Raw genomic sequence first — 17,517 nt, forward strand, 5'->3', positions numbered from 1 at the left:
CCAAAAAGTGCTTGCTAGAAGTGATGGAATAAAATCGTCCTGAAAAAAAAAAGTTGAAGCTGTGCCGCCTTTCTGCCATGACAATTACAAAACGAGTGGAGGATGTTGGCGAAATTCTCCATTCAAAACTAAATAACAGAGCAGCAGATTTCGAATTAATTACTATTGCCGCTGTGGAGTAACACCAACTGGAACTGATTGACTTACAAAGCCAGACTTCCATGCTTGAGAAATTTCTTTTTTTTTCATCATTTACATTTTGTAAACTTTTATTCATTACATCATTTTCATTTGGATGGCTGCCTGGTCGGGATGGCTGTCTGGTCGTGCGGTTTGCGCGCTGGACTGTCGTTGGAATTTATCGACGGTCGAGGGTTCAAACCCTTCCCGCTCCCATCCCCCGTCGTCCTGCGGGAGGTTTGGATTAAGAAGTAATTATCTTCAACTCTGAAGGAACATCCGAAACTTGTAAAACATTTTAATACATTTTACAATTTATAAACTAAATATACTGGTCTGTTCTTACTGTTAGTTGCTGTGTGCCTGTTCAAAAATCTTGTATATGTGAGTGGGATAAATAAATTAATTAACCCTAGACTTTAATAAACGAGCCAAAAATAATGATCAAAACCTCTCGTCACAATGCCTAGGACGAGAGTCAAGGGACAGATGAGAGAGATGAATGATTTGTTCATTTGTTTAATACTAATGTTAATTACTTTTCCTTTATTATAACATCTATTGATATTTTGAGGTTATAGCAACTGGTTTACATTGAATAAAATACAAAGTTTTAAGTGAGATTCTCAGTTAAACAAACTATGCCAGGATTATTCAATCTTACACTCTTACAATATCTCCAATCATCGGGTAGCTGATATTGAAAATCGATTGGAGGCAAATGTTCGATCTATTCACTACACACACACATCAACACACACGCACTTTAACCTTCATGTTTTGGTTCAAGGTGTGTTGAAATCATTGGTGTGTGACACTCTCTTTTCGGTTCTTGCTCTGTACGTACTGTGTCGCTTCTTACGAGAGATATTAGTGTCTTGTGCGGGTTGATAGTCCCTAAGGTGAGTACGATTAGCCATTACATCAGTCTGGTCATCTGGACGTCAGAGCGAGAAGTCTCATATAGTCACATAAGCTGTACTTGAAATTGAAGGCAATTAAGTTTATTTGTTCTAAAGATATTTTTCACAATCTCCTCTTTCTCTCGCCTTTTCTTTCTTCCTCTCTCTTTCTTTCCTTGGTCTCTCTCATTCTATAAGTCAAATTCATTGTTAAGCATTGGCTACAATTGTTCTTAGCAGCTTTACATGCATAACTTCTTCACCATTTTCTTTTCAAATATTTTATTTCTTTTTAGAAATAGTATCTTATCTTCTTATCTTATAAAATGCAGACGTTACTTCAAAAAAGAAGTCAAGCATGCTGACCAACGACTTAAATAAACATACATCAAAGCATCCTGAATGTGGATGTTATTTTAGTATCCCACTATTGCTTAAGTAACCATGGCTTTCTTTTTCTTCCACAAACAATCAACTAGTAATTCTGGTCCAGCATAATTCAGATATTTTTAGGACAGTAAAATGCCAACAACTGCTATAACCAAGAATTGTCATAAGTCAGCAGAAAGTATCTCGCTTATATTATTTTGAGAACCTTCTTTAAAGCACAGAATTCACTATCTGTTTATCTATTTAGAGCAGGCATAAAAAGCCTATACCTGCATGTGCTCTAAAAAACTGCAGTCGTATTGTGCCGCATATTAGGCTACTTATTATGTAAGTAGGACAGGTGTTCTTTGGATTCATTTCTGAGAACTGCTTCTAGGGTGCTAGATTTTTTGTTAAACCTATGTTGTAGGTTTTAATGTAAAAAATTTCTTACTAAATTAATCTACATCAAACAATTTTTTGTCTCGTTAGTTGAGATACATATGGAAAAGAGGAGGTTGCTAATCTTCGTGGGAATTAGAAATTGAAGTTGTAGTGGAAATTCCCAGTTCCAAGAACACAGCGAAAAGTGAAAGTAAAAGTTAAACCCTTTTTTAAAAATAAATATGACCAAAAAACTGCTGAAAATATAAATATGTCTGTCCATGAAGGTTGTTTTCCGAATCGTCTTAAGTCATGATCTCCTTTTACAAAGTTTATATTAACTCACTCTCTGTCTGTCTGTCTGTCTGTCTGGTACAAATTTTAAAAACTTTATTTCTCCCACTTCCAAATCTCGGATCAAGTTGAGACTTTGCACAATTATTCAATGTTGCTAACGAAACATGAATCCAGAGGCGGTTTAGGGAGGGGGGAGAGAAGAGGGCACGATGCCCGGGCGCCACCCTCACCACGCGCAGCTTATATTTCTATGTGATGTTCCTGTAAAATGGGGGGGGGGCGCGAATAAAGTACCTTGCCCCGGGCGCACGTTTTGCTCACTACGCCTCTGCTTGAATCAATCGAAAAATTCCTTGATTAAATAGTGGTAATAAATTAACTTTGTTTTATATTGAAAAGAGAAATAAATATTACAGTATTGAAAAATATGGTTGTAAATGTGGAGTGCTTTTTATTAAATGAGCTTTGCTTTTTTTTAAGTTTTTGTTTTTTATTTTGCTTGTTTAACAGACCCAAAATGAAAGTGAAGAAAAAAAAAAGTGGGTGTGGAATGTAGTGCGTGGACTAACATTGCAGATGCTAATGAGCTCCTTGGGACATAAAAAAAATCGTTGGCCTTATTTTATATCCAACTTCTGGGGTTTGCGGTGGGTTGATACTATTTGCAATAAAATGATAAAAATGGTTATCGTACTACAAAACAATTCTATGCTTAATAGTAGACTTATTTTCATTATTTAATGTATAAAGCGGCACGACTTTGCTACAAATCAGTTTAGTTTATCTATAGTCAACCTAGGGAGGGGATATTGGATGAACTGACCAACAAAGTTCACTTAAAATCTCAGCACTTCCCTCAAATTCCCCACCTGTCTACATACATAGCTGGCGTAGTTTGCTTTGTTTTTTGTTTCGGGTGTTGCTTAAATTCTTGTAGATTTACTTTATTAATTCAGTCCAGGACTTAAGTATCTGGTATTTTTTCTTGCCATTCAACATTTAGTATTCTTCTGAGACAGGTCATGTGGAACTTGACTTAATCCTGTGCACTTCCAGTGGAGCATAGGGGCGCAACCACACCTCTCCACCGAACTCGGTTCTGAGCAGCTTTCTTCATCTGCTCCCATGTCATTCCAGTACCCTCAGCTTCACTGATGACTGACCTCTTCCAGGTTTGCTTGGGTCTGCCCACTTTCCTCTTTCCTTGTGGGTTCCAGTCAAGTGCCTGTCTTGAAACATTGGTAGCTGGTTTTCGCAGGGTGTGTCCTATCCAGCTCCACTTTCGCTTTTGTGTATCTTGGGCTATGGGCTTTTGTCTAGTTCTCCCCCACAAATCGATAGTAGTTATCTTTTCTGGGCCATGTGGAAGTGGTTCATTTATTTTTGTGTGTGCCTGTTTTCTATATACTGTCCATGTTTCTGAGACATAGAGCAATGTAGGGAGGATGTTCCTACATACATCTCGACTTACGCCTGCGTGATCTGTACATGGAAGAGGGGAAAGGGGGTGACGAAGGATATAAGAAACAAAAACAGACTTTATGCACACCTAACTTTTCTGGGTTTAAACTTCGGCCTTCATTCCCACGCACTTATCAACATGCCGAAACAGCACACCCCACTGCCCGAGCACACTGGTCAAAAGTTATGTCACAGTTGCATTTCCACCTTATCCTTAACCCTTTTACTGCGAAGAAAAAGAAGGGAGGGGGAGAGATTATCGGGGGGGGGGGAGGTGTCGGCTTTATCAAGTTATTACCGAAGAAGGAGGCGGAGCCTTTTTTTCTCTTTTACTTTGTATTTGAAATGTGTGTGTGTTTGTTTCGTTTTCTAGGAAAGTTATTTTACAGTTTGTACTTTCGATTTCAAGTTATTCATTTGTGTTGACTGTTGACTAGAAAGATTGTATAGGGCATTTAAATCTGCATACTGCGGGATATGATACATACCACTAATAGTTTATGATAAGTAAGTAGATAACTTTAACTGTACAAGTTTATATATAAATAGTACACATCAGGTATGTCAGGCAAACTGTTTTTTTTTTGTTCAGACACGCTTTTTTTTTGTTGGTGTATTTACTTCTTTATCTATATATAGATTTTAAGGGAGATAAGTCAATGTACTCGATTCTTGCACTTAATTAAGGCAGCGTTTCTCAAACTATGATTAAGTGGATGAAACTTGTTGAACTGGGGAGGGGGGAGGGTGCACAGGCTTTAGAAATTAGCCAGACTTTGTCTATCACCGATTCAAACAAACATCACGTTTAGGTTGAGACAATGTTTTCCAAATTTCATCTTCAACGGAGCATTTGCACATTCTGAGAATTTAGAGGAACACTTTAAAGGAACACTTTGCTTATTTTTTGCCTTTTATTTTACCTTTGCCCTTACCTACCCCTTAGTCTCTTGGACCGTTGGGGCACCATGCAAGATTCTCTCTGTCTTTTTCCTTAGTCCCGTCCATTCTTTTATGTTGTCTTCCCATCGCTTTCTCTGTCTGCCTCGTCTTCTTTTTCCTGGTACTGTTCCATGAAGGAAGGTCTTTGCGAGCCCCGAAGATATTGTAATATGGCCATTACATGTGGACAAATATCTTTTCTTATATAACATGCAGGTCTTAACTAGGTTTGCATATGTATGTGAAACACTGCACTCATCCTTACCTTCTAAAATCGAAGACACTGCCATTGTCATTAAATATTACTGGAAATATGTGTTACCAATTTATAGCACGGCAAAGTATAAGCCTTATGCCCTAGGGAATTAGTATATAATAAGATAAGGTAAGATAAGATAATTTTATTGACCAAACAAAAGGGTATTCAGTTCGACTACAGTTGTCCACTTCAACATTACTACTAAAACAATTACAATGTGGCTTCAAACATAAACAGCATTTACACACTGAGGATGCAAACACACACACACAATCAGCGCTTTATGAATTAGGCTTCTAATGGGCTATAACTAACAGAAACACCTTATAGCTTACAACAGGATGCACTGGTCTTAAGGGCCCGCAAAGACCTTCCTTCAGGGAACAATACCAGGAAAAAAAGTAGAAGAGGCAGACAGAGATTGGAAGACAACATGAAAGAATGGACAGGACTGTCGTTGAAAGAGATTCTAATCAAGGCGAACAGAGAGGAATGGAGAAAGACGATCGACAGATCGTATGTGGTGCCCTAACGGTTTAACAGATGGGTGAATGTGAAAGGTGACAGGTCTTCTAAGCGGCCCCTCACTTGACCAATCGGCTACATTTACAGCGCCCATTTGAACGTTTAGAAGGGGGGGAAGTTTGAACTCAAACATTTTGTTCCGAAGATATCCGTCAACAGAATATCATAGAAACTTACTCCGTACATTACATTGATATATTGATTGTTACATCGACACCTATATTTATTTTTACATTGATAGTTTTATTGTGTAGATTATTTTATGTTTTCTTCTTTGTTCTCATTTCTGCTAGAAGAGGAATCATGGCGGACTTTCTTAAACAGACGCACGAACTTTTGTTAACTAGTCAGGCAGAAGTGGTGAAGGTGGTCAATGAATTTGTTTTAGAGGTAACATCTATCTATCTATCTATCTATCTATCTATCTATCTATCTATCTATCTATCTATCTATCTATCTATCTATCTCTCTATCTATCTCTCTATCTATCTATCTCTCTATCCATCTATCTATCTATTTATCTAAATATCTATCTATCTATCTATCTATCTATCTATATCTATCTATATATTTATCTATCTATATATTTATCTATCTATCTATCTATCTATATCTATCTATATATTTATCTCTCTATCTATATCTCTCTATCTATCTATCTATCTATCTATCTATCTATCTATCTATCTATCTATCTATCTATCTATCTATCTATATCTATCTATCTATCTATCTATCTATCTATCTATCTATCTCTATCTATCTATCTATCTATCTATCTATCTATCTATATCTATCTATATATTTATCTATCTATCTATCTATCTATATCTATCTATATATTTATCTCTCTATCTATATCTATCTATCTATCTATCTATCTATCTATCTATCTATCTATCTATCTATCTATCTATCTATCTATCTATCTATCTATCTATCTATCTATATCTATCTATCTATCTATCTATCTCTATCTATCTATCTATCTATCTATCTATCTATCTATCTATCTATCTATCTATCTATCTATCTATCTATCTATATCTATCTATCTATATATTTATCTCTCTCTCTATCTATCTATCTATCTATATCTATCTATATATTTATCTATCTATCTATCTATATCTATCTATCTATCTATCTATCTATCTATCTCTATCTATCTATCTATCTATCTATCTATCTATCTATCTATCTATCTATCTATCTATATCTATCTATCTATATATTTATCTCTCTCTCTATCTATCTATCTATCTATATCTATCTATATATTTATCTCTCTATCTATCTATCTATCTATCTATCTATCTATCTATCTATCTATCTATCTATCTATCTATCTATCTATCTATCTATCTATCTATCTATATCTATCTATATATTTATCTATCTCTCTATCTATCTATTTCTGTTTTAAGATTAACGATTTTTTTTGCTTTTGTTTTTATCTATATTATATTCTCAATTTTAATTTTAGAAAAAAAAGTTTCAGAATGATTGCATAATGCCATGAACTCTTCTTAATAGTTCATTGGTCCAATAGATGGGAGATGTACGGGCCTGGTCCAATAGATGGGAGATGTACGGGCCTGGTCCAATGGATGGGAGATGTACGGGCCTGGTCTAATGGATGGGAGATGTACGAGCCTGGTCCAATGGATGGGAGATGTACGGGCCTGGTCCAATAGATGGGAGATGTACGGGCCTGGTCCAATGGATGGGAGATGTACGGGCCTGGTCCAATGGATGGGAGATGTACGGGCCTGGTCCAATAGATGGGAGATGTACGGGCCTATGCAGCCTTAATAATTTCCTCTTTTTGTACTTACAGTGCGGTGAACTTGTCATTTCACGGGTGTGGATATAGATGACCTTGTCTGTTTGATAAAGAAAATTTGATTTTAGTTTTATATTTGTGAAACTAAAAAGGGGTGGAAGCGTTTGAAAATAAAAAAAACAACAACACATTACTTAAAGATCTAAGAGGAGTTTGAAGCTTTAGTTCTGGAACATATTACAAATAAACACGGCATGCGAGTCAGTGTGACATATAATAGAAATACTAGGTAAGTGTTTCCCAAACGTTTGACCTATATTTACCCTTTTATAATTTTTGTAATGTAGAGTACCCCTCGTTCCCATCCCCCATTTTAATTTATTAACAGAACATAATAACTGGGTGTTTTAAAAAAATCAGCATAGTTAATGAGGTACCCCAAAGTCTTCCCGTACCCCTGGGGATACGCCAACCCCACTTTGGGAAACACTGCCTTAACAGAACACTTTGCACATTCTGAGTATTTAACGAAACACTTTGCACGTGGTGGCCTACTAGCTAATTATTCCAGCATTTCCAGTATGTTGTGGAACACAGTTGGGTAACACTGGACTAGGGTACAAAACTAACTTGAGAGGTGAAGAAGATATGGTTAAAAATAGATAAGCGCCGACCTGGCATTAACTGAGGCCCAATCTAGGTACCGAACTAATATATGACTTGACCACCAGGATTCCATGCAAAAATAGGACCTTTCAAGTTAATAGAATTATCTGAACCTGTATCTCTACCCAGCACTGGCGGATCCAGGGGGGGGAGGTAGGGGCGATCCCCACTGTGGGGAGCTTACAGCGCTCCCCCAGACCCCCTAGCTGTCAAGAGAAAGGCCTCAGACCCCCAGACCCTTTAGCTATCTAGGGAAGGCCTCAACATGGCTGGGTTTTTTTTTTCAAATCTTTGTTTTTCGACTGCGATCCTCAAAGCCTTAATCGAAATAATGTGAGGTATTTTATTTTTCATGGAACAAATCGGCTGTATTTGCAATGTATTAAGGGCCTATAAATTCATATTAGAATATTTTCAAGTAAAACATTAGATCAAAAGATCCTTTTTTGAATAGAATAAATAATGAGCTATGGATGTCAGGAGAATGCGGTTCTGCAGTGAAGAAAGCCAAAAAAAAAAACGATTTTGGCTTCAACATAACTTTTTTTGTCTGCTTTTTTCGTTGAAGGTTGAGAAACACTACTTTTTTTTTTAACATTCTAATATATATATAGTTTATGCTTAGGGTTAGGGTTTACTGGTCGTTAAGGTTAGGGTTTGGACAAAAATCGCCCCCCCCCCCACTCCGAAGTTCTGGATCCGCTAGTGCTACCCAGTGTTAAGTGTTACGCTGCTCGCCTTGACCCGCTTAATATTTATTTTCATACACACGCGTTTCAAAGATGTAGGTCTCTCCTGTACCAGGGTCTACTTCTAAGGTATTGGAGACAGAACAAAAAAAAAAGATTAATAATGTGTTACAATACAAAATATAACAAATTTAATATAAAAGAAATTCTTCAAAAAAAAAAACAACAGTTTATATTGAGTGAAAACGCATCAATTTTTTTGAATCTTTCATGTATTTTTTAAATAGTAAATCTAGACGAACAATAATAAGTGTGCCCGATTAGAAATATTTGTACTAATCGTGTATCTTTCATGCCTAGAGCATAGTCCAATCACTTGTGTGTGTGTGTCTGTGTCACTGTGGAGCATGGTCCAATCACTTGTGTGTGTGTGTGTCACTGTGGCGCATGGTCCAATCACTTGTGTGTGTGTGTGTGTCACTGTGGAGCATGGTCCAATCACTTGTGTGTGTGTGTGTGTCACTGTGGAGCATGGTCCAATCACTTGTGTGTGTGTGTGTGTCACTGTGGAGCATGGTCCAATCACTTTTGTGTGTCTGTGTTAATGTGGAGCATGGTTCAATCACTTTTGTGTGTCTGTGTTAATGTGGAGCATGGTCCAATCACTTGTGTGTGTGTGTGTGTCACTGTGGAGCATGGTCCAATCACTTTTGTGTGTGTGTGTCACTGTGGAGCATGGTCCAATCACTTGTGTGTGTGTGTGTCACTGTGGAGCATGGTCCAATCACTTTTGTGTGTCTGTGTTAATGTAGAGCATGGTTCAATCACTTGTGTGTGTGTGTGTCACTGTGGAGCATGGTCCAATCACTTGTGTGTGTGTGTGTGTGTGTGTCACTGTGGAGCATGGTCCAATCACTTGTGTGTGTGTGTGTGTGTCACTGTGGAGCATGGTCCAATCACTTGTGTGTGTGTGTGTGTCACTGTGGAGCATGGTCCAATCACTTGTGTGTGTGTGTGTGTCACTGTGGAGCATGGTCCAATCACTTGTGTGTGTGTGTGTCACTGTGGAGCATGGTCCAATCACTTTTGTGTGTCTGTGTTAATGTAGAGCATGGTTCAATCACTTGTGTGTGTGTGTGTCACTGTGGAGCATGGTCCAATCACTTTTGTGTGTGTGTATGTGTGTCACTGTGGAGCATGGTCCAATCACTTGTGTGTGTGTGTGTGTCACTGTGGAGCATGGTCCAATCACTTGTGTGTGTGTGTGTCACTGTGGAGCATGGTCCAATCACTTTTGTGTGTCTGTGTTAATGTAGAGCATGGTTCAATCACTTGTGTGTGTGTGTGTCACTGTGGAGCATGGTCCAATCACTTGTGTGTGTGTGTATGTGTGTCACTGTGGAGCATGGTCCAATCACTTGTGTGTGTGTGTGTCACTGTGGAGCATGGTCCAATCACTTTTGTGTGTGTGTGTGTCACTGTGGAGCATGGTCCAATCACTTGTGTGTGTGTGTGTCACTGTGGAGCATGGTCCAATCACTTGTGTGTGTGTGTGTCACTGTGGAGCATGGTCCAATCACTTGTGTGTGTGTGTATGTGTGTCACTGTGGAGCATGGTCCAATCACTTGTGTGTGAGTGTGTTTCCAAAGCTATTTTTAAAAAAAAAGTTTCTCGAGTCTGAATTCGAACTGAGGTCTTCAGCCTTCGTGATAGAAAGCCAACGCTTAGTCACTGAGCTACATAAACACTTCAAAAATTAGAAAGTTTTATAGTCTAAAACAAGTCTAAAATTTAACATTTTAAACGAACGACCAAGTAGCTCATTACTTTTTCATATACATTTTTGATTATTTAATTACAAATTATTGATTAACTAATTGGTTAATTTTTTTTTATTGATTAATTGTGTCCTGTGCCTATTCAATGAATAATTTATGAAAAGTTTCAACTTGATCCGAAAATGGGAAGTAGGGAAAATAACGTCTTTAAGATTCCACCCAGACGGACAGACACACAGACGGAGTGAGTTATTAATAGTCTAAGATTTGTTGCTATATCAATTACAATTCGGTAAATTTTTATTTATTTATTTTAACAAACATTTTAAAACAACACGCATAAATCGTAACGTTGGTCGTTGTGCTTGCCACACGACACCCTCGTAAACCTTAGGCCACAGAAACAGATGACCTTAACATCATCTCCTTGATGGATCGCATGGTCTGAAAGAAACTTTACTTACTTTTTTCTTTAAATCATAACATTTCATAATTAATGTTTTGGGAAAAAAATGCATTGGATATTGAAACAAACAAAAACTGCTTGATTTCATGACTAGATCTCTAAAAAGTACAAGACATACATTCCAAACTCAAAGACAGACAAGAAGCAGAAAGCTTTCCATGAAGTGAAGACTTGGATGGATGATGCTATGAAGAAACTAAATTTTGTTATCGACTATCTGAGCGGTAGGTCAGCTTTGTACATTAAACACTTTTTGTTTGTTTGTACACATGGTGTTAAAACAGTTTGACAAAAACTGAATATATATTGAATCAGCAGTGATACCCCAGCCTATTTGGCATTTTCTCGACACTTATTTTACGGGTTGTGTCAACACACACACCCACACACACCCACACACACACACACACAAATGAAATAGAGTAAAAACAAAGTGAATAGAAACCCTTTATAGGGCTGCATACATTTATTAGAGTTAGTAAAATGCGACTGAAGGAATGAAGTCCATGGAAGACAGATTCAGAGACGACTCAACGTTAGGAGTAAGACAGATTCAGAGACGCCCCTACGTAAGGAGTAAGACAGATTCAGAGACGACTCAACGTTAGGAGTAAGACAGATTCAGAGACGCCCCTACGTAAGGAGTAAGACAGATTCAGAGACGACTCAACGTTAGGAGTAAGACAGATTCAGAGACGCCTTTACGTAGGGAGTAAGACAGATTCAGAGACGCCCCTACGTAAGGAGTAAGATAGATTCAGAGACGCCCCTACGTAAGGAGCAAGACAGATTCAGAGACGCCTTTACGTAGGGAGTAAGACAGATTCAGAGACGCCCCTACGTTAGGAGTAAGACAGATTCAGAGACGCCCCTACGTAAGGAGTAAGATAGATTCAGAGACGCCCCTACGTAAGGAGCAAGACAGATTCAGAGACGCCTTTACGTAGGGAGTAAGACGTAGGGAGTAAGACAGATTCAGAGACGCCCCTACGTAAGGAGTAAGACAGATTCAAAGACGCCCCTACGTAAGGAGTAAGACAGATTCAGAGACGCCTTTACGTAGGGAGTAAGACAGATTCAGAGACGCCCCTACGTAAGGAGTAAGATAGATTCAGAGACGCCCCTACGTAAGGAGCAAGACAGATTCAGAGACGCCTTTACGTAGGGAGTAAGACGTAGGGAGTAAGACAGATTCAGAGACGCCCCTACGTAAGGAGTAAGACAGATTCAAAGACGCCCCTAAGTAAGGAGTAAGATAGATTCAGAGACGCCTTTACGTAGGGAGTAAGACAGATTCAGAGACGCCCCTACGTAAGGAGTAAGAAAGATTCAGAGACGCCCCTACGTAAGGAGTAAGATAGATTCAGAGACGCCCCTACGTAAGGAGCAAGACAGATTCAGAGACGCCTTTACGTAGGGAGTAAGACGTAGGGAGTAAGACAGATTCAGAGACGCCCCTACGTAAGGAGTAAGACAGATTCAGAGACGCCCCTACGTAAGGAGTAAGACAGATTCAGAGACGCCTTTACGTAGGGAGTAAGACAGATTCAGAGACGCCCCTACGTAAGGAGTAAGATAGATTCAGAGACGCCCCTACGTAAGGAGCAAGACAGATTCAGAGACGCCTTTACGTAGGGAGTAAGACGTAGGGAGTAAGACAGATTCAGAGACGCCCCTACGTAAGGAGTAAGACAGATTCAAAGACGCCCCTAAGTAAGGAGTAAGACAGATTCAGAGACGCCTTTACGTAGGGAGTAAGACAGATTCAGAGACGCCCCTACGTAAGGAGTAAGAAAGATTCAGAGACGCCCCTACGTAAGGAGTAAGATAGATTCAGAGACGCCCCTACGTAAGGAGCAAGACAGATTCAGAGACGCCTTTACGTAGGGAGTAAGACGTAGGGAGTAAGACAGATTCAGAGACGCCCCTACGTAAGGAGTAAGACAGATTCAGAGACGCCCCTACGTAAGGAGTAAGACAGATTAAGAGACGCCCATACGTAAGGAGTAAGACAGATTCAGAGACGCCCCTACGTAAGGAGTAAGACAGATTCAGAGACGCCCCTACGTAAGGAGTAAGACAGATTAAGAGACGCCCCTACGTTAGGAGAAAGACATATTTTTCACTTTATAGAATTAGACAATTTTTTACACTGTGTGTTGACGATTCTGCTGGCCGGAAATATACCTTCGAGAGCCGGATGTGACCCACGGACTTATTTAGGGCATCCCTGATTTAATGTACAATGACCCATAATTACTGCTTTACATCTATGATCTCTATATAGATACAATTTTTTAAATAAATTATATGCATTACTATTTGTTAATTTTAGGTCTCAATATGCTTCATTCCCTGTAGGTCCAGACTCGGATAAACTTATTGATAAAGTTGTCAACACGTCAGTCTCATTGTCCAGTGCAGGTAAGACAGATAATATAAATACAGTCTAATTCGGTCAATCGAACGATCGGTCGACTATTCGGACAGAATCCTAAAGTACCGAAACAAAACAATGTAGTGTTATGCTCTTGGATTACTCGGACCAATGAACAAGAGAGCGAATAAGTTCAAGAATTGTCACATGTCGCCACAGTCGCAAAGGAGGTCGAGTTATCCATCGAGATCGACTTTTAATTCTACATTGAAGATTACGACGCTGCAATTGTTGCTCGAATCGCAGAGAACAAAAAGACAACATCGAAAGACAACATCGAAAGAAAACATTTCTAAAAGCACTAGGGAAGAGGGAGTATTTGTACAAATTTGTCCTAGCATACGGAACAAGGAATGTGCCTTTATCTTTGTGTCTTTTATTAGATTTTGTTTTTGCATTTGAAGATTACTGTTCAGTGTTTTATGTATAATTGCTACTTTACTTTTGAGTCTTCTATCCTGAAGGCTTTCTAAAATTAGTGATTTTACTAAAGGTGTTACTCTAGTCAAATGTGAATATTCGTTTGTTATGAATCTCACTGCTCTATTTTGTGTCTGTGATACTCTCAATGAGCTGGTTCTAGTAACAACGCAGTAGGCTTTCTTTTTTTTTTAAATCTAATATTTGTTAGTTATTAAGTGTAAAATGATCACTCTCTAACACGTGTAAAGGATGAATTGTTCTAGATATCATATTCTTTCACGGAAAAAGTCTTTTTATTAATATTTATGTTTGAATTATCTAGAATTTCTTTGAAATCTTATAATATTATATATATATATATATATATATATATATATATATATATATATATATATATATATATATATATATATATATATATATATATATATATATATATATATATATTTCGAAAATTAATTTTTGAAATATATTTTTGTATCCGCACTAAAAAAGCCAAATTACATTTATATATTCAACTGATGAACTATTTACAGATTCAGATCGTATACGTCAACTAATGACTCGCTTCGACGTCATGGAGAAAGCAATGTGTGGTTACCAGAATGATAATGCTGACGTCCGGGAAACTCAAACCAAGATGGATGACAAACTAAAGTCCATGTCCGAGTTGATGCAGAAGACTATAGATAGAACAGACCTGAAGCAGATGTCTCTGGAAAAGCGAGTGGCTCAGCTGTCCGAGACTCTGGACAAGGAAAAAGACAACCTCAGCAAACGTTTGACAACACATCAAAATGAGACAAAGGATTTTATAAAAAAGGAAATGTTAGGTAACATGAAAAGAGACGAAACAATTCAAACCATTGAGAAAAAAACGATAGAATTGTCAGCGGCGTTGATCGAGACCTACAACAGCACAGCGGCCTGCGTTAACGACATTAATGCTCATATTGGCTCTCTGTCTAACCATCTGAGTGAGCACAAGCAGGCGCTAAATGATCTGGCGACCAGGTGTGACAACAGCCAAGAGACTGAGAACCTTCTGAATCAACAGATTGATAACCATGGTGTCAGACTCGGAGACGCGGAAAGAAAGTTGCAGTCTGCTGACTTAGAGCTGAAGAGGGAATCCAAGAAAGTGGACGCCAACTTTAAGGACATTCACACTCTGAGCGGCAAACTTGAGAAACTGAATGCAGGCGTGGGCGATGTTAGAGATAAACAAAATGGCGTCATCAAGACACTTCAGTCCGAACAGAAAAAACTGGAAAGTCTCAAAGAAGACTGGGACAATGTTAAAAAAGAGGCAAGTAGTGCAGTGTTGTATTTTTTGTTTTTAAATTAAGACATACAGAGTCAATGAAACTCACGTAAATGCAAATGTGTTCGGTTCGAAAACATCTACCTTGTCGGGGTTGTATTTGGCCTTGGCTCGTCTCACTGGCGGATTCCAAGGGGGTAGGGGGGCAATAGGGGAGATCACCCCCGCTCCCGCTCGCTAATTATTGATAAATATTTAACTCATCTTTATGTTATGTAGTTCACATTCTGGTATCTAGGCGGCTTCTGTGTCGGTAGGGGGTTGGGAGGGGGCCTCTTTTGACCTATTGTCATTTGTTGACTCAACTAAAAGCTTCTACAACGAATGTGTCACGACTCATATGATTTGTATTAAATAATGAAATAGAAGCTATAGGTTGTATTAAATGCTTAGAGACCTTTGGCAACTGTAAGAATGTGTAATAGATTGGCCCAAAAAAAAATGGCATAAATCTCTGTTCATTGCCCCTATTGAACAGGCAATGAGGCTAAGTAGTTCCTTGAATTCTAACTACATATAGCAAGCCCTAAAAGATATTTCTTTGAAAAACAAACAGCACTCTTTACAATAAATCCATCCATTTCCTTATTTGTTAAAAAATAACATGTACAATTATAGTAGCATAGACATAAATATTTATGTCTATGTATATTAGGCAAAGAGGGTTAACAAGTATATTATTAAACATTACCTAGTTTCCATATTATTTCCCTTTACAATGTTATTCGATCAAGTAGGTGAGTTATAAAGTGTAAGAGACCCAATTCTTTAACTTTACATTATTACAAGTAAAGAAAGTACTGACATAGAAATACAACACTTATTTATTATTTAATTTTAATATATTTTTTTTTCACATGTTCTAATTTGGTAAATCTAAAAGATCATTTTTTTTTGACAGACTTTATTTTAAACTAACCACTTTATTGCATTGGGGATACTTTTTTGTTACAAAGCTTATATCAACCTCTGTTTGTCTTTGTGTCTAGTAAAAATTTTGAACACGTTATTTCTCCCATTCCCATTCTAGGATGATCTTGAAACTTACAACTGTTATTTATTGTACCTAACAAAACATTTATTCTTCTTCTTCTTCTAGCCAGCTTTATTGCTGTTGAGCTGTCAGCTCTTTTGCAGACTGTGCCAAGGAAAAAAAGTGTGCTGTTTTCTTCAGCTGTTCAGCACTGCCGTACAGGGTGTTGGTTATGTTGGGCTGTAGTGGAAGTGGGGTCTGCCTAAGGTGGGTTAGGGAGGGGCATTCAAAGAGGACATGGTTTACGGTTTCAAAGGGGTGGGCGCAGTGTCTGCAAAGGGGTAGTTGTGTGGAGTTTATTTTGTTCAGGTGGTAATTTAATAGTGGTGTGTGTCCTGTTCTTAGTTGGAAGATTGTAGATTGTTCTTTGCGGGGGAGGAAGTTAATACTGTCCAGTTTGTTAGGCGTAGTCATTTCCCAGCCTACACTAAACAAAACATTTATGAACTAAACAAAAATTAACTAACTAGTCAACTAGTTATTGGTGATTAATTATTTTGTTTGATGTCGAAAAAGGGAAATAACATCTACACTATTGAAAGATATAGTTGTAAGTTTGAAGTTTTTCCCTTTTTTTTAAATAAATAAATTATATTTTGCTTGCTCATACAATTGAATCATACGCCTTATTTCAGGTACAATCCCTACCTCGAAAGTGTGCCGACCAGATGTTGCAAAGGACTGCGGTCGGCTTCACAGCGTGCCCACCTGGACTTTCCTCAGTCGACTTACAGGAGAACTCCAGAATCACGAAGTTCACGGCCGTCGCCCACAACGCGGAGGGCTACTACGACCCCTCCACTGGTTACTTCACTGCCCCGACGACGGGCCTGTATTTGGTTAGTGTCACGCTGTGCAGCTTAAATCCCGGCCGTATCAACGTCAACGTGAAACATCGTCCCGTGAACCCGGGACGCGCTGACCGTAAGGTCAAGTCTGTGTGCCGCGTGTCCACCACGGCTGAGGACAACAGCGCCACCAGCGTCGGAGTGATCAGGATGGAGGTGGGAGACTCTCTATACATGGTGGCCGTCAACGCCTCTGACGACGCCGTACTTTCATGTTATTCCAGTTTCTCCTGTTTTTTACTATGTTAATGTTTATGCCTCCTCTATATAATGATATACTCATAGCCTGCACGTAAGTTCCTTTATTCAGCTTGCTAATTCATGGGAACTGGGTGGAAAAACCTGGACTCGGATCTCTATTTTCTAATATGACATTTGATTTACATTGATGGGAAAGAATCACTAATTGACCTCACTGTGAAAGCTCTAGTTTGATCTTTATAATTTTTTAAAATATTATCTCTAAAATTAAATTTTGTCTAGATTCTAGACATTTATCTTGAACTGACTCGTCAGCGGGTTTTTCCGCATATAGGTTCTAGTCCATAGACATATATATTATATCTAGACTGGACATGGAGATCTTTTCAGACTACAAAAAATGTGAAAATTTTGTAAAAAGTTGGATCAAGGCGTTGTTTTGAAAAGTAGTTATAAGAAGTAAAGTTGTTTGTTTTTTCAACCCTAACCTATAATTTAGTTTTTAGATCTAGATCTAGTAATTATACATCAAAAATAAGAGTACTC

At 38.2% G+C, this 17,517-nt stretch overlaps 1 protein-coding gene across 3 annotated transcripts; it reads left to right on the plus strand.

Moving 5' to 3' along the window:
- Positions 1-991: 991 nt before the first annotated feature.
- On the plus strand, positions 992-17,127 carry LOC106052156 (restin homolog). Of its 3 annotated transcripts, none has more exons than XM_056011329.1 (6): positions 992-1,082; positions 5,613-5,709; positions 10,800-10,929; positions 13,067-13,129; positions 14,102-14,874; positions 16,558-17,127. In XM_056011329.1, the coding sequence occupies exons 2-6, from the start codon at positions 5,623-5,625 to the stop codon at positions 17,017-17,019; spliced, it is 1,515 nt and encodes a 504-aa protein (XP_055867304.1). In that variant the 5' UTR covers positions 992-1,082; positions 5,613-5,622; the 3' UTR covers positions 17,020-17,127. The 3 variants fall into 3 exon arrangements, with proteins under 3 accessions (XP_055867304.1, XP_055867303.1, XP_055867305.1); XM_056011328.1 differs by lacking the exon at positions 992-1,082 and adding an exon at positions 3,966-4,100; XM_056011330.1 differs by lacking the exon at positions 992-1,082 and adding an exon at positions 3,974-4,100 and having other exon boundaries at positions 5,616-5,709.
- Positions 17,128-17,517: the final 390 nt, after the last annotated feature.

The sequence above is a fragment of the Biomphalaria glabrata genome, chromosome 14 (assembly GCF_947242115.1).
Source record: "Biomphalaria glabrata chromosome 14, xgBioGlab47.1, whole genome shotgun sequence".
Classification (NCBI taxonomy): Eukaryota; Metazoa; Mollusca; class Gastropoda; family Planorbidae; genus Biomphalaria; species Biomphalaria glabrata.

What these genes read in the sequence shown, in the direction of transcription:
- LOC106052156 (XM_056011329.1), top strand. Translation starts at nt 5,623, where the DNA reads ATGGCGGACTTTCTTAAACAGACGCACGAACTTTTGTTAACTAGTCAG. An exon ending in TCAATGAATTTGTTTTAGAG is followed by an intron (nt 5,710 to 10,799) that starts GTAACATCTATC and finishes TTTCATGACTAG; the next exon opens with ATCTCTAAAAAGTACAAGAC. An exon ending in AGTCTCATTGTCCAGTGCAG is followed by an intron (nt 13,130 to 14,101) that starts GTAAGACAGATA and finishes AACTATTTACAG; the next exon opens with ATTCAGATCGTATACGTCAA.